Consider the following 24,397-nt stretch of genomic DNA (forward strand, 5'->3'; position numbering starts at 1 on the left):
CACTTATGTATAAAAATGCGTTGGATTTATTGGCATTGATCTTGTAACCTGCTACTTTACTGAATTCACTTATGAGTTCTAAGAGTTTTCTGGTGGAATTTCCAGGTTCCTCTAAATATATAATCATGTCATCAGCGAACAGGGATAGTTTGAGTTCTTCTTTTCCAATTCGTATCCCTTTAATTTCTTTGGTTTGTCTAATTGCTCTGGCCAGAGTCTCAAGAACGATGTTGAATAGAAGTGGTGAAAGAGGGCATCCCTGCCTTGTTCCAGTTTTTAGGGGGAATGCTTTCAGTTTTTCACCATTTAGAATGATATTAGCCATGGGCTTAGCATAAATGGCCTTTAAAATGTTAAGGAATGTTCCCACTATCCCTATTTTTTCTAGTGTTTTGAGCATGAAGGGATGCTGTATTTTATCAAATGCTTTTTCTGCATCTATTGAAATAATCATGTGATTCTTGACTTTAAGTCTATTAATATGGTGAATTACGTTTATTGATTTCCTGATGTTGAACCAACCTTGCATCCCTGGGATGAAACCCACTTGATCATGGTGCACTATCTTTTTAATATATTTTTGTATGCGATTTACTAAAATTTTGTTGAGAATTTTTGCGTCGATGTTCATTAAGGATATTGGTCTGAAATTTTCTTTCCTTGAGTCTCTGTCTGGTTTAGGTATCAGTGTGATATTGACTTCATAGAATGAGTTTGGGAGGGTTCCCTCCTCTTCTATTTTATGGAATACTTTGAGAAGTATTGGAATGAGTTCTTCTTTAAAGGTTTTGTAGAACTCGGCTGAGAACCCATCTGGTCCCGGACTTTTCTTTGTTGGTAGGTTTTTGATGACCTCTTCTATTTCAGTACTTGAAATTGGTCTATTTAAATTGTTTATGTCCTCCTCGTTCAGTTTAGGCAATTCATATGTCTCTAGAAACCTGTTGATGTCTTCGAAATTTTCTGATATTATTTCATTGAATAAATTGTTCATTCCTTTGGCTTGTTTCTCTAGACCTTCCTCAATCCCGATAATTCTTAAATTTGGCCTTTTCATGATATCCCATAGTTCTTGTAGATTCTGTTCATGATTTCTTACCATCTTCTCTGTTTGTTCAACTTTGTTTTCAAGGTTAAATATTTTGTCTTCAATGTCTGAGGTTCTGTCTTCCAGGTGTTCTATCCTATTGGATATGCTTTCTATGGAGTTCTTAATTTGGTTTATTGTTTCCTTCGTGTCAAGGATTTCTGTTTGGTTTTTTTTCAATATCTCTAACTCTTTATTGAAATGATCTTTTGCTTCCTGTATTTGCTCTTTTAACTGTCGATTGGTGCGATCATTCAATGCTTGCATTTGCTCTTTCATCGTTTGCTTCTCTGATCATTTTAATTATGTACATTCTGAACTCCTTTTCTGTCATTTCTTCTGCCATGCTGTCATTGGGCTTTATTGATGTAACATCTAGATTTGTTTGCAGCATTTTCTTTCCTTGTTTTCTCATATTGTTCAGGTATCAGTGGACCGCTGAGATATTGCAGATTTCCTCTATTGACTTACAATGTCCCTGAAGATTTCTATATATATCCCCCCTTAGCCTTCAGTAGGCTGAAGTCTTGGAGGAAGTTGATAATGCGGTGCTCCACAAGGAAGCTGCCTCTCTAGGAGTGGTGGCCTTCAGGTGGGGTATAATCCCTGCTAGTGGGCAGAGGTGCCGCCACTTGTTGACCAATGGTCATCCAAAGGGGACCTAGGCTGCGGGCTGAGGCAAGGCCTGTTTGGGCCTGAGTCTCTGGTTTTACCGTCCTTGTGGGGAAACCTCACCCAGCATGGAAGACTCACCCGGTGGGGAGGTGTCGCTGGTCAGTTCCCTCCTAGAGGTTCCCCTCAATTTACAGCTACCGCCTGGGCTGGGCTGCCTTCCTCTGCAAAGTTCCCAGGGGCCCGGCCCTGCCTCCTGGGCCTGGGAGCCTCACCCTTCGCTGATGAATCTCCTTAGGCTGCCCCTCCTCAGAGAATCTGCCCGCAGTCCTGGAACCTTCGCTCCATCCTAAGCCTGTCTCTGTGCGGCTCTTCCACCCAGAAGCCTCCTCGATCCTGGGACCCTGCTCTGCACCTAATCACCTGGCTATGCGGCCCCTCCTCTGAGCAGCCACCTGGGACCCCGAACAATCGCTCTGAGTCCCAGAGACCCGCCACAGGCCTCTTCCTCCAGACAGCCGCCCAGTATTCTGGTGTGGTCACTAGGAGTCCAAGAAACTCACTTCGTGCCTCCTCCTCCCACCAACCACCCGTAGCCCTGGGCAATCACTCACTCCAAGTCGAAGTGACCCTCCCTGTTCCTCCTCCTTCTCCAGATAACCCCCGGGGTGTTCAGGAGCGGTCGCTCTGAGTGGCTCTGAGTCCACGTGACCCGCAGCACAGGTCCTCTGGGCAACCACCCGGAGCTCTGGTGCGGCCACTCAAGACCAAACGTCCCACCACGCTTCTCCTCCAGGCAGCCCCCCTGTGTTCAGGAGCTGTCGCTTTAAGTCCAAACAACTCACCACTTGCCTTCTCCTCTGAGCAGCCACCTGGAGCACTAATGCAGTCACTGCGAGTCCAAACGACCCGCCGCACTCCTCCTCCTCCTCCTCCTACTCCTCCGGGCAGGCCCCGGGGTTCAGAAGTGGTCTGAGTCCAAACAGCTCGCCACGCAGCCCCTTCTCTGGCAACCGCCTGTAGCTCTGGTGTAGTCACCCCGAATCCAAGCGGCCGCGCTCCTCCTCCTCCTCCTCAGGGCAGGCCCGGGTGTTCTGAGTCCACATCTCCCCTGGGTTCTCCTCGCCACTCCTCCCCTGGGAAGCCGCTGGAGCCCCAGTGGTTGCTCCGAGTCCCAGCGCTGTGCCAAGCGGCCTCCTTTACGGGGCTCCCCGTTGTCCACGTTCACTGCTCCAGCGGGGGGAGGGGTGTCTCGCTGGCAGCTCTACTTCACAAAGTTTCCTGCGTTCTGGGACCACCGTCCCATCCGGGATGCCTTCCCAATGTGTGAGAGTCACCCGGCTGCTTTGAGTTGGTCCCAAGTGTCTCAATACCTCCTCTTTTGAATCCTGAGTCCTGGAGCAACATGAAATGCAGCCACCCTCTAGGCCGCCATCTTGAAACCCTGTCCATATCACTTCTGATAGATATTCATTTCTGTTAGGTAGTTTGGTGGTCTTATATAATTTCTTAGAGTGTTTGCTTACATAGGCTTCAGCTTTGTAAGCTCATTTAATTGTTTTAAAACTCCAAACCAAGACTTCTGCTTTTAAAAATAGCAAAGACATTGTGCCCTCTTCTTTCTGAAATTACCCTGAAATAATAGAAAATGAGAGAGATGTAATTACATTTTCCCTGAGACAAGAAGACCTATAAGCCCAAATCTAAATATTTGAGAAATGGTTGCCAAATGTAGGCAGGAAGATATTAAAAGGGATCCTTGTAGAAAGCAGTCTCAGATAGAGCTGGCAGAGCAGAGTGAAAGATGTGTTTACAGTGGGATCTGGGTACATAGGAAGGCTGTGGGAACTTCCTTGGACTGCTTGGCAAAATGAACCAGCAAGAAAGAGCAAATAAGATGGAACACAAATGAGCTGTCTTTGCAGGTGACACTCTCTTGCTAAAGCAAAAGAGAGGGAGAGATTGTCAAGTGGACTTTTGCTACCTGTTTCTGACACTTATACATAGTAATGTGTAAACACCTTTCTCTCACTTATTCTCACACACGTTCTCTTGTCTTTTTTCACATTCACTTGTACAAAACATTCTGTCAGAAAGAGCTTTTCTGTATGCTAGAGACATTTCTAGTCTAGAGCACATCCTTGTTTCTTCCTTCCACAGTATTCCTGCAAATAACTGATCCAGTGGGAACTCAAGTCATTCAAAGATAAATAAAAATAAAAAGGAAATGAACACAGTACACAAAAATCCTACAAGAATAAAAGAGAAAAGAGGGGGAAAACAAGTGATAGTGAACCCACAAGAAAACTGTACTGGCCTTAATAAATTGCTGAAACAAGTATGTCTTTTAAATAAACAGCAGAGTTAATTGGCTCAAGAACTGGAAAGAAATAGTAAGACAATAGCATATGATGAATCATGTTTGGCAGAGGAAAGAAAGACAAAATGAAACATTGGCGGGAAAAAGGAATATTAATGTGGAAAACTAAGAAAAAGGTGATGACAGACTCCTAAAAGTTGAGGAAAATGTAATGAAAAGGAAATAAATGTTTAATTGGAGTTCTTGAAATAGAGAACTGAAAAAGGTTTGAACATGTAACTTAAGAAAAATTTCCGCCAAGAAATCTTTATTTAGCACACCGAAAATACACATAAAGACTAAGGAAAAACTAATATGCAGTCACCAATATCATTGCATAATCTAGCTTAACAAAATTGAATTTCATAGGTAAGGAATGCATCCTTTGCTTGTCTCATTAACAAATTAACTATAAGTGGGGTTGGGGAATCAGATATTTTCAAGGGAATATTTAGCATTACAAGATAATGTAATAGCCTAGAAGTTATCAGGGGAGATAAGCTGTGACCTCAAACCCAGGCAGCCTATCGACAGTTATTGTTTGAACAATGCAAAAACTCCAGTAGTACCCTTAATAAGTTTTTTTTTTTTTAATAAATTGCCAGAAGATGATATCAGTCTTCCATAAAAGAACAGAGGTAATACAGCAATAAGACTGACAGGGAACATTGTAGGAATAAAAACAAAATGACTGAGATTTGTAGTTATGGAATAGAGTAGTACTATTACAAAGTAGAAATAACTAATAAAAGTCAGGACTGAAAGAGGAAAGAAGGCAGAATGTAATATAAACTTGCCGATGTTTTATTTTTTATGTAGAAAACAAAAGCCATATAAAACTTAGACATCAAGTAGTCGAGGTGTTAGCATATTTGAAGGAATGAAGATAAATAGTAGACAATCTAATTATATTTAATCAAAAGCAAATATTGGAGAAAGGGTAGAAAGATATATGGTTATATTAAATTTCTTAAAGAAATGAGAGATGGCATACAAAATGAAAGAACAAAAATGTTTATCTTGGTGTTCTTTATGTTTGCAAAAAACTGAGAACATACATGGGATGTTTATAAAAACTGAGCACATCCTAGGTCCCACACTCACAAAAAAAAGAAAAGAAAAATCTCAAAAAGCTATCATATGTGCCTTGACCAGAAATTTTCTATTTCTTCTATGGAAGTGGATTTCAATATGGTCCACTGTTGGAAGCTGTGAATGAACTGTGGGCATGTCTGAGCCATCTCTAAGTGGAGTTGAGCTCCTCAGAGAACCCTGGGTGTAATCTCAGCCATCTGAGACCACTTTGTTGCCTTGGCTAACCTCCTGCTCAACGAGAATTCTGTGACTCTGCATTATTGACTCAGACAGCCCCAGGTTCCGTGAAACTCCCCAGAGGTGGAGAGAGATACCAGAGCGCCCAGCTAGACTTGTGGCGCCAGCTGCCTGGAGGAGGAATTACTGTGCCAGTAATAAGTCCCCAATCAGGCCAATTTCCCCACAGCCTCTTGCTTCTTGTTTATCTTGAAGAACTCCCTCCTCACAATAAATAAAGCATTTGCAGACTTTTTCCTTTTGTTAGTATAAGATCTATCACATCTTTTCCACCTATAAAGCTGCCACTTTCAATATATGTATTTCTTGTGTCCTTTGTTTTAGTCCTTAATACTACTTTTCCAGCCTTTTATTTCTAGCTGGCCCATACCTCTGAGGGTTACTTATTCCCTTCCCATGCAAGCAGCAGGTGAGAATCCACATCATCTAGGAACTTACCAGAGTGCTCATTCAGAGGTACCACACCAAATCTCTTGGATCAGAAACTTTGCCCCTCCTGCAAATTCCTGTTGGTCAGAATGTTCTGTGGAACTTTAGGTAACTACCTATGCTGTTGCTGATTGTTAAAGGTAAAAATAACATACAGGCTTTGGTCTCTTCAAAAATACATTTTTAATTCACAGAAAGCAAGATTATCTTCCTATCCAAAAAGATGAAAACAACCTGGCTACTTTCAAAAGACAACCAAGTGAACACCACAGACTAATGAGTAGAATCAATAAGAACGTGATTTTGGCCCTCTTAACATTGACAAGTTCGGCATTTCTGCTGTTTCAGTTATACTACTACAAGCATTATTTATCAACAAAGGTAATTTTTCCTTTTTTTTATCTTTAGACTTCACTTTAGTTGTATATTTTCTTAACAGATTTCTCTTGCAGTACATAAATTAATCAGTTTTTCAATTTTTGCAGAAATAAAATGTATTACTGAGAAACAAGCTCTTACTGAGATTCCCATCTTTGCATAATGTGGCAAGCAATTCAGAATTATAGTTAAATGTTTTCATAATTACACACTGAAGTCAAAGCTGCCAAGTTGCAGTGATGTTTATTGAAATATTCTGATATATAAAAATTATCTGCTACAAAAAGTATCTCATTTTGTAGCAAATTTGCCCTTCAAATTTCTTTATCCTATATATACAATGCATGCAATTTCAAATTTCAGGATTAAAGCATTTTGGGGTGCCTAAAATAGCCAGTACATGCATCATTCCTCTGTTTAATTTCTTATGTTGTAGCAAAAATGATGTGCAGATGTGCATACTTACACAAGAGATTGGGGGGATGTTAGTTTGTTATAGAGGAGAATACAATAAAAGGAATGCAATTAGTAAGGAAAAAAGGCTGCCAGTAGAAGAAACTAAATGGCAATGTATGTGTGTGTTGAGCTCATATATATATGAACTTATAAATAGGTTTATAAATATAAATGAACTTATACAGACGTGTGCATGCAGACACACCTATATATAGTAAGTGTATGACGGGGTGAGAATTCTTTATTCAAAATGGTTAGGACTAAAAGTATTTCAGATTTTATTTTGTTTTGTTTTCTGAATTATTTGCATATATATATATGCAAATAATTATATATATATAATAATTATATATATATATTATATATATATTATATATATTATATATATATATAATTATATATATTATATATATATTATTATATATTTTATATATATATAATAATAATTATATATATATATATATATATAATGAGATATTTTGGAGCTGGAACCCAAGGCCAAACATGAAATTAATTTGTTTCATATACACTGTATACACATAGCTTGAAGACAATGTTATATGATGTTTTTGGTGCATCTGCATTTTGACTGTGACTGTCATATGGGGTCAAGTGTGGAATTTTCCACTGATATCATGATGTCACTCAAAAAGTTTTGGATTTTCAGATTAGGGCTTTTCAGAGAAAGAGTGAGAGAGAAATCTTTGGAGGAGGTTTATCATTACTAATGTAAAATCCTGCAAACTCCAGAAAGCATGACTGTTTCCCATACTGTGTGGCAGTGTTTATGCTAAAGATTCATTTTGTAGATTCAGCCATATCCATGTAAGTTTTTAAAAAACTTATAATAGATTTAGAAAATATAATGTTTTTGTTTACCCTCTGTGGAGGTTAAGATCTACTGTTTTCTCCAGGAGAAGAGATCACAGAAAAAGGCAACCTTCAGTTTTCATAGATGAGATTTACCTCACTTGCCTTCTGTCTACTTCATCCCTGTTAGATCAGAACTACTTTGTGTGGAGGAGAGGTCACTGCCTTTTTAGGACACATGTTTGCCATTAGCAAGATGTAGCCACCCAATCTGGTCATCCAAAGATAAGGGCCAAAGCGTACTATTGTTTCCCATTGAGGCGTTTTGTTAGTGTCAACAGTGGAGACCGTTTAAAGCTGGGTGCTCTTACTGTGCATTTGGATGATTCACTTTCTGGGCAACATGTGAGGAGTAGAGGGCTGCTTACCAGAGTGCTCACCACTTTCTCAGTGGTGTTCACTTTTGCTCATGAAACACTCCCCTCTGAGTTCTGGAAGTGAAAATGATAAACAGACAGGCTTTCTGGAAGTGTTTCCATGCTTCCATGAAAAGTTTATTACAAACCAGGCGTGATGACACATACCTGTAATCCAAGGTACTTGGTAGTCTGGAGGCAGGAGGATTGCAAGTTTGAAGGCAGCATGGGAAATGTTTTGAAATTTTAAAAAGGGCAGGAAATGTAGCTCAGTGATACAGCACTTATCTAACATGTACAGGGCTCTGGATTCAATTCCCAGTACTAGGAGGAAAAACAATTATATTTGATAGTTGTATTAGTTACTGAGGCTGAAATCAAGAAGAGAGAAGATAAATACAGAAACAGCTTTTTCCTAGGACTGTGTCAATCAGGATGCTGTTTTGAGAATTTAAGAAAAAAGCCCATGAGTTACTGATGAGGCAGCTGTAAACAGGGCAAGTGACAGATGTAATGAAAGTCTCAAGGCCTGTCCAAGGAGAGGTCCCAGCACTGGCTGCATGAGCATTATTTACATGAAGGTGAACAGATGGATACATTTGATCAAATTCTGTGGGGTCCCTGCATCAGAATTCTGTTTAGCATTTTGAATCTACAGCAACACATGTATTTCCGTTGCTGTTGTAGCCGCAACCTCCAGATCTTACTTCTTTGAGATACTAAGGTGGTCAGAATGTCACATATGACATTTTCCATTGAATGTAGTTATTTTGATTTTCTTGCTATTTGTTGCTGTGATGTGTTGAGGTATAGGATGATCAACACTATAGGACAATCAAAAGAGATCAATTAAATTTGATACTTTATGCCATTTGAAGAGCAGAAAGTTAAAGAACAACACAATTTTGATTATAAGCTAGAAAAGTATAATTCAGTTTTCAGAAATTGGCATCAGTGAGCCATGTCAGCATGGTCAGAGGATCACCCCCTTTGAAGGGTCATTCCCCTTGACTTAAAAAAAAAATGGGATGCCAGTAAGGTTCCTTTCAACACTGCTATTGGTATACAAATGTCCACTTATAGAACTTTCATATATCTTTTTTTTTAATTTATCTTTATTGTAAACAAATGGGATACATGTTGTTTCTGTTTGTACATGGAGTAACAGCATGCCATTTGCATATTCATATATTTACATAGAGTAATGATGTTTGATTCATTCCGTTATTTTTTTCTCCCCCCCCACCCCTCCCATCTCTCTTTCCCCTCTATACAGTCCCTCCTTCCTCCATTCTTGCCCCCCTCCCACCCCCCCATTACATGTCATCATCCGCTTATCAGTGAGATCATTTCTCTTTTGGATTTTTGAGATTGGCTTATCTCACTTAACATGATATTCTCCAATTTTATCCATTTGCCTGCAAATGCCATAATTTTATTATTCTTTATAGCTCAGTAATATTCCATTGTATATCTATGCCACAGTTTCTTTATCCATTCATGAATTGAAGGGCATCTAGGTTGGTTCCATAGTCTGGCTATTGTGAATTGTGCAGCTATGAACATTGATGTGACTGCATCTCTGTAGTATGCTGATTTTAAGTCCTTTGGGTACAGGCCGAGGAGTGGGATAGCTGGGTCAAATGTTAGGTCCATTCCAAGTATTCTAAGGAATCTCCACACTGCTTTCCAGCGTGGCTGCACTAATTTGCAGTCCCACCAGCAATGTATGAGTGTACCTTTTCCCCACATCCTCTCCAACACCTATTGTTGCTTGTGTTCTTGATAATCGCCATTCTAATTGGGGTGAGATGGAATCTTAGGGTAGTTTTGATTTGCATTTCTCTTATTACTAAAGATGGTGAACATTTTTTCATATGTTTGTTGATTGCTTGTAGATCTTCTTCTGTGAAGTGTCTGTTCATATCCTTAGCCCATTTGTTGATATGCCCCCGAACATTGGCTCATCCGTGTACGTCAAACAAATCCTTCTCAATTCCAGAAATCAAATAGACCACAACACAATAATACTAGGCAATTTCAACACACCTCTCTCACCGCTGGATAGATCGTCCAAACACAAATTGAATAAAGAAACCATAGATCTCAATAACACAATCAACAATTTAGACTTAACCGACTTATATAGAATATACCATCCAACAAAGAACGAATACACTTTCTTCTCAGCAGCACATGGATCCTTCTCTAAAATAGATCATGTTTTATGCCACAAAGCCACTGTTAGCAAATACAAGAAGATAGAGATACTACCTTGTACTCTATCAGATCATAATGGACTGAAATTAGAAATAAATGACAGAATAAAAAACAGAAACTTCTCCAATACTTGGAGATTAAATAATACACTATTATACGATGAATGGATAACAGAAGACATCAGGAGGGAAATTAAAAAATTCTTAGAAGTAAATGAGAACAAAGACACATCATATCAAAATCTCTGGGACACTATGAAAGCAGTACTTTGAGGAAGATTTATTTCATGGGGCGCATTCAACAAAAGAAGTAGAAATCAGCAAATAAACGACTTAACATTACAGCTCAAAGCCGAGGAAAAGAAGAGCAGACCAACACAAAAAGTAGTAGAAGACAGGAAATAGTTAAAATCAGAGCCGAAATCAACAAAATTGAAACAAAAGAAACAATCGGAAAAATTAACAAATAGTTGGTTCTTTGAAAAAATGAACAAAATTGATAAACCTCACACTAACAAAGAGAAAGAGGGAGAAAACTCAAATTACTAAAATTCGGAATGAACAAGGAAATACCACAACAGACACGAGTGAAATACAAAACATAATTAGAAGCTATTTTGAAAATCTATACTCCAACAAAACAGAAAACCTCGAAGACATCAACAAGTTTCTAGAGACATATGAATTACCTAAACTGAATGAGGAGGACATACACAACTTAAATAAATCAATTTCAAGCAATGAAATAGAAGAGGTCATCAAAAGCCTACCAACAAAGAAAAGTCCGGGACCAGATGGGTTCTCAGCTGAGTTCTACAAAACCTTTAAAGAAGAGCTCATTCCAATACTTCTCAAAGTATTCCATGAAATAGAAGAGGAGGGAACCCTCCCAAACTCATTCTGTGAAGCCAATATCACCCTGATACCTAAACCAGACAGAGACACATCGAGGAAAGAAAATTTCAGACCAATATCCTTAATGAACATCGACGCAAAAATTCTCAACAAAATTTTAGCAAATCGCATACAAAAATATATTAAAAAGATCGTGCACCATGATCAAGTGGGTTTTATCCCAGGGATGCAAGGTTGGTTCAACATCCAGAAATCAATAAATGTCATTCACCATATCAACAGACAAAGTTAAGAATCACATGATTATTTCAATAGATGCAGAAAAAGCATTCGATAAAATACAGCATCCCTTCATGCTCAAAACACTAGAAAAAATTGGGGTAGTGGGATCATTCCTTAACATTGTGAAGGCCATCTACGCTAGGCCCATGGCCAATATCATTCTAAATGGTGAAAAACTGAAGGCATTCCCCCTAAAAACTGGAACAAGGCAGGGATGCCCTCTTTCACCACTTCTATTCAACATCATTCTTGAGACTCTAGCCAGAGCAATTAGACAAACCAAAGAAATTAAAGGGATACAAATTGGAAAAGAGGAACTCAAACTATCCCTGTTTGCTGATGACATGATTATATATTTAGAGGAACCTGGAAATTCCACCAGAAAACTCTTAGAACTCATAAGTGAATTCAGTAAAGTAGCAGGTTACAAGATCAATGCTCATAAATCCAATGCATTCTTATATGTAAGTGATGAATCTTCAGAAAGAGAAATTCGGAAAACTACCCCATTCACAATAGCATCAAAAAATAAAATAAAATACTTGGGAATCAATCTCACAAAAGAGGTGAAAGGCCTCTACAATGAGAACTATACAACACTAAAGAAAGAAATTAAAGAACACCTTAGAAGATGGAAAGATCTCCCATGTTCATGGATAGGAAGAATTAATATTGTCAAAATGGCCAAGTGCTATATAGATTCAATGCAATTCCAATTAAAATCTCAATGATGTACCTTACAGAAATAGAGCAAGCAATCATGAAATTCATCTGGAAGAATAAGAAACCCAGAATGGCTAAAACCGTCCTCAGTAGAAAGAGTGAAGCAGGGGGTATTGCAATACCAGATCTTCAACTCTACTACAAAGCAATAGTAACAAAAACGGCATGCTATTGGTACCAAAATAGACAGGTAGATCAAAGGTACAGAATAGAGGACAGGGACACAAACTGAAATAAATACAATTTTCTCATACTAGACAAAGGGGCCAAAAATATGCAATGGAGAAAAGATAGCCTCTTCAACAAATGGTGCTGGGAAAACTGGAAAACATATGCAACAGAATGAAATTAAACCCCTATCTCTCACCCTGCACAAAACTCAACTCAAAATGGATCAAGGACCTTGGAATCAGACCAGAGACCCTGCATCTTATAGAAGAAAAAGTAGGTCCAAACCTTCAACTTGTTGGCTTAGGAGCAGACTTCATTAACAGGACTCCCATAGCCCAAGAAATAAAAGCAAGAATCAACAACTGGGATAGATTCAAACTAAAAAGTTTTCTCTCAGCAAAGGAAACTATCAGTAATGTGACGAGAGAGCCTACAGAGTGGGAGAATATCTTTACCACTCATACTTCAGATAGAGCGCTAATATCCCGAATCTATAAAGAACTCAAGAAACTCTACACCAAGAATACAAATAATCCAATTAACAAATGGGCTAAGGAAATGAACAGATACTTCACAGAAGAAGATCTACAAGCAATCAACAGATATATGAAAAAATGTTCAACATCTCTAGTAATAAGAGAAATGGAAATCAAAACTACCCTAAGATTCCATCTCACCCCATTTAGAATGGCGATTATCAAGAACATAAGCAACAATAGGTGTTGGCGAGGATGTGGAGAAAAAGGTACACTCATACATTGCTGGTGGGTGCAAATTAGTGCAGCCACTCTGGAAAGCAGTATGGAGATTCCTCAGAAAGCTTGGAATGGAACCACCATTTGACCCAGCTATCCCACTCCTTTGCCTATACCCAAAGGACTTAAAATCAGCATACTACAGAGATGCAGCCACATCAATGTTCATAGCTGCTCAATTAACTGTAGCCAGATTGTGGAACCAACCTAGATGCCCTTCAGTTGATGAATGCGTAAAGAAACTGTGGCATAGATATACAATGGAATATTACTGAGCTATAAAGAATAATAAAATTATGGCATTTGCAGGCAAATGGATGAAATTGGAGAATATCATGTTAAGTGAGATAAGCCAATCTCAAAAAACTAAAGGACGAATGATCTCACTGATAAGCAGATGAGGACATATAAGGGGGGGGTAGGAGGGGTTAGCGTTAGGGTTAGGGTTAGGTTTAGGGTTAGGGATAAGGAGGGTGGTAAGAATGGAGGAAGGAAGGACTGTATAGAGGGAAAAGAGGGGTGGGAGGGGTGGGGGGAAGGGAAAAAAATAACAGAATGAATCAAACAACATTGCCCTATGTAAATTTATGATTTTTAATTAAAATAAAAGAAAAAAAAGAAAAAAAACATAATAGTTTACTTAAAGGATTTAACAAGTAACTAGTGCAAGCACCTAAAGTTTAAGGTCATAAAAAAATAAAAAACTTATGTTGAAAGGGCAGGGAAAAAAAAAGTATCTCAGTTAAGTGAATCCAGTGGCAATTGTGTACATTATCAAAATTATTTTACTATAGTGTACACTTTAATTTAGAATCTACCAGGGAAAAGTAATAATATAAGTGGCCTCTATATCTACAGAAATGAAGTAGAGATAATGTTTGGAAACTAATAGCTTTTTCCAGTAATAGTGAATGCCTGCAGCACCACCATGTTGAGAAGGACTATAATACTTTTCAGGAACTTCAGGAAAGGTTATGCTAATATCTATCATTGGTTAAGGAAGAAGAGGTATTTGCTAACTTTTTAGTTAAGGAGACCTACTTCTGTCTGTTTTAGGGTCTGACCACAGAATCTGTTTGTCCCTAGCTGGTCAGACAAGGTTAGCTTCTCTGTGACCCACTAAATGAGGTCTGAATAATTCAGTTATCTGATAACATTAAAAACGATTAACTGCTATAACTGTTGGGTCTGCTAAAATTCTGTAGATGAGTAGAATAACCCTCCAGGTGTTTGAAGTATAAACTGTTGTAGTATGGTAGCCTTGTGAGCACATATATGGGCTCCAACTTTCAAGAACAGATTTACAACGAGGTTATGTTCTGATTAGCCCATCATGAGTTGAAAATATTATAAATCAAAAATGCATTTTAATATGCCTAGAATAGTACACAATAGACCATCAGTTGTGTATCTTTGAGGTTACATGACTGACAGCTGTCAAGTATCATCAATGTAGTATTGCATCTTGCTAGCCTGGGAAAAGTTCAAAATTCGAAGTAGTTTCTACACAATGTATATTACTTCTCACCATCAGAAAGTCAAAAAATTGTGAGTCAAACCATCATAAATTGGGAGTCCAATGGTATGTGGCTTCATCTCACACCAAAAAGGCAAAGACATGTCTTTGGGACTGTCTAGGGTATTATTAGGTGGTCATTGATTTAAAAAAAATTTTTTTTTGGCTGTAGATGGACAAAATACCTCTAGTTATTTATTTATTTATTTTTATGTGGTGCTGAGGATTGAACCCTGCACCTCACAATGGTAGGGCAGTGCTCTACTGCTGAGCCACAACCTGGCCCTGTTCATTGATTTTTACTGCACCTATCTGGATTATAATTTTGTGTGCTCGTTCAGACTGTTTTGATTGATCAGTTGTTATACACAGGATACTTAGCAGGAACACAAAGATAAGTGGAACAAAGGTCAAGAGACCTGTAATTTGATATATGTAGCAATAGCAATAATTCTTGATTTGAGGGGTTATATAGTTCTGGGTTTAGAAAGTTCAAATCCTTGTTTGTTGTTTGACTTTCAACAAGTATTGAGTCTCAGTCTCTTTAAATGGGGCTAATAGTAACTCTGGTTGAGATAATGTATGTGATATATGGTAGATGCTTAGAAGATAACTATTAATAGCTTGTGTTTTCTAGTCCTTTTAAGCTTTAATCACAGTTTGATAAATAAAATTGAGTTCAATTATTATAGTGTTCTTAGGAGCCTCCATTTATCACTTTCATAAATGATAACTCATTTTCATAAATGAGTTAACTAGGGCCCAAGCATATTAAGTTCTTGCTCATAAGATTGAAAAGATATGAAAAGAGATGACTTTAAGGATTGCTGAAGCACAACAGAAAATAATAAAATATTAATGCTTAGGTGGAGGAAAGATAAAGCAATGTTTGTGTAAAGCTGAGAGTAATCCAAACCTTATGTTGTCTTGACTTAGTCAAGATAAACCACACTAGTACCTTCAGTAATGAGCTACTTAGGAGACCACTTACAGTATTGTGTGCTAAGATATCTCTGTGTTATATTTTAAACCCACGTGTTTGTCTAGAAGGAGAGAGTTGGAAGAGGAGTTTGAATTTTAATTTTGGCAGTTATCATTCACAGAGAACAATTTCATATGTCATCATTAGAAATGGAAATTAAGGACTGGGGATGTAGCTCAGTTGGTAGAATAATTGCCTTACATGCGCAAGGCTCTGGGTTCAATCCCCAGCATACACACACACACACAAAATAATACTAAATAAATAAAAATTTAAAAAAATAAAAATTAATCTCATAGCCATTTAAATCATATGCAACAAACTTGAAATTTTTAGAATTTTAAAAATTTCTGGAATTTTTAGTTACTTATTAAAATTAAGAAACTTGATTTTCCCATCATCTTTGTTGTCTTGTTTGTTCCACTTTGCTCTGAAGAATAATAATAGGTCATTTGTGGAAGAAGAATATTATATTTAATAGTCTGATTTAATATGGGAAACTTTAATAAGTACTTCTTCCCCTCCTCATCTCCCACCCTTCCCACTTTACTGTGTCCAGGAGAAATGTGAAAATTTTTCTTTAATAATTAGAATTATTAATAATTGTTAATAATTCATTCTAAATTATTAAGTTTTCTGACCAAACAGTTTCAATTAGTAAACATAGTTTTCTCACCATTCCAAATCACATTTATGAGTCTAGTCCATTATAAACTTCAGTGGCTCAGGAGTATTTCTACCATAAGGAAAGGCACTGACAGGCAGAAGGGGAAGGCTACCTGGAGTCTACCGTGTTGGATTCGCCATAGTCAGAGTTTCTTATCCTTAGGTTTGAGAGTTTTTGAACAAATGAAAAAATCAGTTATTGAAGACTTTAGATTTTTTTAAAAATATTGGCATTTGATTCTACATGGGCATGTTTAAAGATAATACAGATTAAGAAATAAGAATTTTGATTCCTGTAAGAAACTGGCTGTTGAATTCTGTCTTCGAAAATAACAGATGTTTTTCTTATTATTTTTGGAATGCTTTTCCTTTATGGCAATATTTATTTGACTCAGTTATCAGTGGAATTCTGTAACCACCAAATTTTTTCTTCTAGTCCTTGTTGATATATGATTCTTTCCATCCACTCATTTATTCCTGTCCCTTAAAATTCACTATAAATATCCCATAAAAAATGTTTTAGAATATATTTAGGCTTTTTTAACCTACTCACTTTATATGGCATAGTTGGTTTTTTTTTTTTTTTTTTTTTTTTTTGTCAGAACGTTCAGTCATTTGTCAAGTATTTGTTGAAAGCTTACTATGACTCAAGCACAGTAATGACAAAGTTTAATCCTTGCTTTCTAGGAACTCACAAATTGGGGAAATTTGGTGTTATGGTTTAGAGCTAACAATATCCCCCAAAGAGTTCATGTGTTAGGCAATGTAGCAATGTTCGGAGGCAAAAAGATTGGATTATAAAAGCTATAACCTCATCAGTGGATTAATCCATTGTTGGATTAATAATTGGGACTGCTGGGTAGTAACTGAAGTCAGGTGTGGGTATAGCTGCAGAAAGTAGGTCACTGGGGGCCTGGTATTGGACTATGTATGTCCAAAGTCCCTTTCTTCCTCCCTTCCTTTCTCTTCTCTGTCTCTGCTTCCCAGCTACCATGAGCTGAACAGCTTTATTCTAATATGCCCCTCCTCCATGATGTTCTGCCTCACCTCAAGTTCAGAGCAGTAGGGTTGGTTCAGGGATGAGAGATGTTTTGAGTTGTCCTTTTAGGAATGAGTAGGAATTCTCCAGGTGAACTGGGGAATGAGAAGTCCATTACAAATAAAGGAAACAGCCGATTCAAAGAGAATGAGCTATGTGGATGTCTAGAGGAGGAGCATACTAGAAATCAAGGAAGAGCAAAGGTCCTGAGCCAGGAATAAACTGGCAGTTTTGAGAACAGCATAGAAATTAATGTGACTATAGTGGAGTAAGAGATGGGAAGAATAGTGGGTAAGACCAGAGAGTTCCATGTTGTTGTATGCCTAAGCCATTAGAAAGATTGGTTGAATCTTATTCTGAGTAAGATTGTGAATCATAGGAAGGTTTTGACATGCTCTGACTTTTATTTTAAAACAAGTGATCTGGCTGCTTCGTTGCAAATGAAATATTGGAGTAAAGTCTGAAACCGAGATCATTTAAAAGGCTTTTATTTCTTACATAAGATGATAATGGCTTGAACACAGAAATTGGTGAGAAATGGAAAGCAGAGCTATAAGGGCTTATTGATGGGTTAGATGTGGGGTATGATAGACAGAATCAGGAGTAACTAATATTTTTGGCCTAGGTAATTGGAAGGAGAAAGTTGTTGCTTACTGAGATAAGAAAAACAGGGAAGAGGAAGTTTGAGGGATGGTGAAAATCAGTTTTTGCTTGTTTGTTTTGGTTTTTTTGGTACATTGTAGCTTTGAGGTGCCTATCCTAATGAACAAGGTGAATAGATAATTGGATCTATCTATTATCTATTTCAAAGGGGTATTTTGAGTTTAGAGTTGTAAGCAGATAGATGGTTTTTTAAACCATAGACTAGATGAGGTAACCAAGGAAGTAAACATAGATTTAAGAGAGAGAAAGCATAAGAGAAAAAGCAAGTCTTAAGGTCTGGGCTCTGAGACCCTTCAGCAGCATGTCAGAGGTAGAATGAACTAGCTAGTGATACTAAGAACGAGTAGCCAGACAGAAATAGCAGGAGACCTGGAAGCATGGGGATCTTGAGAACCAAGTGAATGAAGTATTTCAGTGAGGCAGAAGTTGCTCAACAATTCTTGGTAGATCAAATAAGACAAGGACTAATAATTCGTCATTGAATTTAGCAATGTGGAGGTTATCGGTGTTTTTGATGAATGCTTGCTAAGTAATTTTAAGTTCAAGTGAATTCACAGGAGAATTGTGGGCAATGAGGAGACAACCCATTAGGAAGTCTGCTGTAAAGAGAGTCAGAAAAATGCTGGGAAAGAGAAACCAATAGGTTTTTGTCTTAATTATTTTTTAGGATAGGAAGAATACTGTCACATTGTATGCTGATGGAAATGATCCAACAGAGAAAGAAAAATTGCTGAAGCTATTTCTTTGGCCAGGCAAGAGGGATAAGATTTAGTATATAGGTGGAGAGGTTAACTTTTAATAGGAATGTAGGCAGCTCATCTATCAGGAGAGGAGGTAAGGTAGACTATAGGGATATTGTTTGACTAGGTAGAGAAATGTGGTAGAAGTTCTTGAAGTTTCTTCTCTGATTTCTTTTATTTTCTCTGGGAAATAGAAAAGCAGTGCCAGAAGTTGAAGGTTAGAGAGGGAAGGGGTGCTGAAAAGAGAAAGGAGCAGAAAAAATCATCTAGGAGAATGAGAATTAGTAGACCAGGGAAATGTAGGATGATTGCTGGCAGAATTTAGACCCTCCTGGAAGCTAGTAGTCATGAATCTAAAGTGACACCAGTGAGTACCCATGTTTAGCTGCACAGTTGCAAGTGTAGAATAAGTGGAGAGTTGAAAATGGAAGTAAAATAGAGGCAGATTATGAGTGTACAAATCAGGCATGTCAGGCATGATATAAAACATTGTGCTGGTTTTACCCATAATAGGCAGATCATCAAACAATGACTGAATATACAATAGGATATTACTCAGCCACAGGAAAAATAAATGAATACTGATGCATGCTATAGCATAGATGAACTGTTACATTATGTTAAGTGAAAAAAGTCAGATGCAAAAAGCCATATATTATAACTCCATTTTTATGAAATGTTCACATGATGTAAATCCATAGAGAAAAAAGTATATATTAACATTATGGTTGGGACTGAGGAGAGGGAGATTAGGAAGTGATTTCTAGTAGGAACATGGTTTTATTTTAAGCATGATGAAAATATTCTGTATAGTGGTGATAGTTACACAACTCCATAAATATACTAAAAATTACTGAATTCTACACTTTAAAAAGGTAGCTTTTATGGTAATGTGATCTATTTCTCATTGAACCTATTATAAAAATAGTCTACTGGTTCACTGTCCCAAATGCCATAAGTTAAACAGTGCAGAAATTCAGTCTTCTCTACTAATATAAGGCTGTGTTGAGCAACAAATGACTGTATTGCAGTAGTCTCTTTTTCGGTGCTGAAGATTACCACCATGTGTCTTTGTTGCTTTTTTCCAAACATCTACATATATTAAAATGTTATTGGCTAAATTCCAGAGCTTGTGTGACTCTACCTTAATTTCTCATATATCTCAGTATATTTCTCATTTCTTTCTCCAGTTAACGAACCCTTATTAAACCAGTAAGTCCCAAATTGTCAATTCCATATAGGATGATGGGATGTAAAGGATAAAGCATTTTCTACCTACCAAGCCCTGTGATAGGCAGTGGTGATATAGAAATGGACTAAATTTGTGTCCCTGCCCTTGAGTGTGTGGTATAGTGGGAAGATGAGTCTCCTTTTTTGGAACTTGGAGTACATTTTTTACTTAAATTTTTTTTCAGCATCCTACCATTTATGGCTTATAGGAAAACACCATGTTGAAGGTATAAAAACCTTTGAATCTTCTTTGAGCTTAAAACATTCTTCCTCTTATCTCTATTCCATAAGATGTTCTTTTTCCTGTTACTTTGAAAATATTTTGGAGCTTATCAGATGAAAAGTGATACCTTTCTTCTTATGTTCTGGACCTAAATATTTTTTTAAAATAACTCAGCATTTTAAATTATGGTGTGTTTTAGAAAAGTATTGATACTGAGGCTATCTGTGAACCAAAAATAATAATATTTGCTTTGTAGGATTATTGTAAGAGATAGACAAAAGTATATAGTTCATATGTAGATGTGTCAAATATAGTACCTGACATTCAGGAGCTGCTCAGTAAATTTTATTATACTTTCTCATCTCTTTGCCAAGAACTACAAATACTAATTCAGTATATGAAGATAAGCTGAATTAGAAATATGTAGCTAAATTGACAAACCCTAATTTGAGAGAGAGAGCAGAGAATTTGATGTTCATTGGTGGACATTAATTTGTTCTGAGATTTGGACCACATATACTTTACTATTTAATAATGTAGTTAACTAATGTAATCTGTTGGTGTTTTACATCTTAGGTATTTGTATTATAAAATCAGCATTCTGGGCTGGGGTTGTAGCTCAGGGGTGGAGCACTTGCCTAGCGTGTGTGAAATACTGGATTCAATTCTCAGCACCACATATAGATAAATAAAGGTTCATCGACAGCTAAATTTTTTTTTTTTAAATCATAGCATTCTTAGCTTCTGACTACATGAAAATAAGTTTGTGGGTGATGCTTTCTAATGACAATGAGCTAACATGTATTTTGACTCTCACATTCATCCCTAAATGTCATGTTTCTTGCTGGACTTTGAATTTATTAAAATATTCTTTTATTATCTTCCTAGAATGGAATTGGTTTATCAAAATCCAAAGGAGGCAGAATTGGATTTGATAGCATACAGTGGGTATGTACAATAAAGTTCCCTGTTAACAATGTACATTTAGTTCATTCGTTTATGTACTCTTTTTCAGTATTTGTTTAATGAATACAATGACCAAAGCTACCTTGGGAATGGAGTAGGTAGTGGCCAGGAAGGAGGAAGTTCTATACCAAGTACTTAGAGTATCTCATTTAGTCCTTATAGAAACCTTAACAAGTCAATATATAATGTTATTCTTGATTTATCTTAGAGAGATTTAAGTTAGTTGACTAATAAGTGACTGAGCCCAGATTCTAACTGCCTGTCTCTAGAACTCTCTTTCACTGAACTGTGCTGCTTTCCCAAATGAATGAATATGTTTCAGAACTTAACAATGAATAAGGAAAAATTAGTGATCAGGAATAAAAATTTATTTAGCATGTTTCCTTTATGAGATGAACTAAACTAGTAATACATGCATTATATCCTTATTTTGTCTTACTCATTTCAGAGCCTGCATATTTATAAAATGTATTTTCTTACCTTTTATTCTAACTAAACTTAGAATGAAAAGCAATGCTGGATAACTAACAAAAATCCTATTTATCTTGTTTGTATGCATTGTGGAAAATGACCAGATATTTCCTATGGATACACTTTGTAACCCCAGATGTGAAAGACTTTAGATTAGAATTTTCAAGTAACCAAGTATTTTAAGTCATTGCTGATACCAGCTAGATTTGAACTACTGTTTTAAAGGTGAAGCCTGAGCCATCCTCTTAGCAGACATCTTAGTTATCTAGTCTAGAAATATAAATATGAACTTTAAACTTATCAAAAATTTTAGATGTTTTGCTCTGTGTATTTAGGGTTATCTGAGCGGGGAGGGACTCACAATGTTCTTAGTATTGATACTGCCTGTCACAATTATAAAGAGTCTCAATTAAATAAAAGAGGTACTTCATACACTTCTCTCTAGCACTTCTCTAACTTCTTCTCAGTCTTAAGAAAAATAGATATGTACTACTTGAACTAGATTATTATCCCAGGGATGAAACAATTTATTGAGATTTAAAGTTCAGATTTTAACAGTGGAATATGCATGAGATCTGAAGGCAATGGAATGGTCTATCATAAATGTTAACATTCTATGATGTGGTGATGCAGTAACTACAATTTTCAAGTTTGCCTTTATTAAGAGTCTTCATATGTACACTGAAAGAGCATATTTAGGAAAAATTTAAAGTTGTAATGGCTTCAGTGGGATAGAAGATTTTGCTTTTTATGGATTAAGTGACAGCTCTCTAACAATATCCTCATACCTTAGTAGGGTGACCCCATGAGATGGGAAAAATAGCAGTTTTTTTTTAAAGGTTTACTTCCAAAATAAATGAGAAAAAAAAAAATTAAAGAGCAGCTCACTACATTTTGTGAGTTCTCTTTGTATTTTAAGTATGGTCACTGAATCACTACAATATTTGCAAAATCACAGGAAAGGGGGAAGTATTAAAATGCCTTTCTCCTATTTTTTTTGAAGAAATAAAAAGTGAAATCTGATTAATAGTGTGATATTGAGTCCTGATAAAATTCTGGAATGAATTCTTAATTAAGCAGATGACTTGACACACTTAGTGGGGGAAAAGTGATAATTAGAAACCAGACTTTTGCGAAGAACAAGTTGTGGGCTAAAAATATAGCTCAGTGGTAGAGTATGCTTGCCTAAGAACAAGTCCTGTCAAGTTCTTTTAGGTTTTGATAAAATTTTAATACACAGGCAGATGAATAGGATATTATGGTCTCAGCACATCCTATTTTCAACAGGACATTTTTCATTCTTACAAATAAAATGAATTATTGAAGACTGGGTGATAATAGTCATGTTGATTTAGAATTAATTGGATTCAAAATCAATTGGATACCTATTTCCAAGGAGTAATGATGATTGCATTGATAATGACTGGAAAGGTATATTTTTAAAAGATAAATTGTATCTCCCCTTGATCCTATCCTAAGCTATATTTGTTAGTAATTGTAATGAAGCCATAAATGTGTTCATCAAATTTTTAATACTAACCTGAGATTCATTTAACACTTCAGTACTTTTCATGTACTAGTTTCTGTCATCTTCTTGTCTTTCTCTAAACCTCATTTCTCTTTCATTTTTCTTATCTAAAGCTAACCCTAAGAGAAAAAAAAGTCAATAGACTATCAACATTTAGAACTTCCATTTATGCCATAGACTAGAAAATATTTGCAAAACATGCAGGTGACAAAAGAGTGATATCAAAGATTAACAAGGAATTCCTACAACTCAGTAATAGATTTTTTTCATTTATAGCCTTTTTCAAATTGAGGAAGTATTTTATTCCTTGTTTTATGAGAGTTTTTAATCATAAATAGGGATTGAAATTTGCCAAATGCTTTTTACATATTGAAATTATCATAGGTTTTCCCCTTTGTTGATGTGTTGAATTTCTTTGATTGACTTTCCAATATTAAACTAACCTCTAATTCCTGTGATGAACATTGGTTATATTTACTTCTTTCTTTTTTTTAAATTACTGGAATTGACTTTCTCATATTTTGTTATGTATCTTTGCATCTGTGTTCATGAGTAATTGTGGTCTATAATTTTCTTTCTTTTTATTTTATTTTTGTAATATCTTTTAGGTTTTGCTTTTAGTATTATACTGGCCTCAGAAAATCAGAAAATAGTTCCTCTAGCTCAGTTTTTTGGAAGTGTTTTCATAGAACTCACAAGTGAACCATCTAAGTATAACATTTTTCTTGTACTTTTGAGGGCAGCTTTTTTTTTTTTTTTTTATAACAAATTCAGTTTCTTTAATGGATATAGGACCATTCAGATTTCTTGTCATCTTGTGGTAGTTTTAAAAGAAACATATCCATTTCACTTAAGTTGTTGAATTTTTTGGCATACAGTTGTTTATTCTAACTTTTAACCTAGATGTCTCTCCTTCCAAGAGATAACAAACCTCTTTGAGGCAGAGATAATTATATTCTTGGCATTTGTATAATACTCTACATTAAAAACAAATGATGAAACTGATTCCTAGCTATATCTCATTTTTTTCTGTCCAAAAATTCTTGATATTCTTATATATTTGGTATCTTATATGTATTTTTAGAAGTTCCTTCAGATATTGTGAAGAAGAGTTTATTTTTAATTCCATGAAACACCTTTTTGATGTGCATACATCTCTTTAAATTTAGTATTCTTTTCAATGAAATAGTGTCTTTAGCAATGATGTATACTGGTTATTCTCTTTGCTGCTCTTAGATATTTACTCCTAAATGTGATTTAGTCTGTTTTCATTCAAATTTTGAAATTCTCTTTTTTCAGTAGAGGATCCTATTTACTGCCCAGCAGTATATTATATTTTAAAATATTGCCATGATGTTAAAAAATTCACTGTATTGGGGGATGATCAAGTAGGTAATGTGTTTTGGTCTGGATCTTTTGCTTAGAAATATTATTAAACAGCATTACAAATATGAAGCAAAGTGACACACAATAAATTTTTGGTTTTGAA

At 36.3% G+C, this 24,397-nt stretch overlaps 1 protein-coding gene across 3 annotated transcripts in view; it reads left to right on the plus strand.

The window, feature by feature from the left end:
* Positions 1 to 24,397, plus strand: part of FKTN (fukutin) — a 72,845-nt gene that overhangs the window by 5,962 nt on the left and 42,486 nt on the right. The window contains exons 2-3 of one of the 3 annotated variants that reach the window (XM_079113294.1): positions 6,014 to 6,200; positions 20,832 to 20,891. In XM_079113294.1, the coding sequence (XP_078969420.1) occupies positions 6,096 to 6,200; positions 20,832 to 20,891 (165 nt within the window). In that variant the 5' untranslated portion in view covers positions 6,014 to 6,095. Of the gene's footprint in view, positions 1 to 6,013; positions 6,201 to 20,831; positions 20,892 to 22,688; positions 22,812 to 24,397 lie in introns of those variants that run through there. The other 2 variants (XM_079113295.1, XM_079113296.1) reach the window with 2 other exon arrangements.

This window comes from Sciurus vulgaris, assembly GCF_902686455.1.
Source record: "Sciurus vulgaris genome assembly, chromosome: 15".
Taxonomy (NCBI): Eukaryota; Metazoa; Chordata; class Mammalia; order Rodentia; family Sciuridae; genus Sciurus; species Sciurus vulgaris.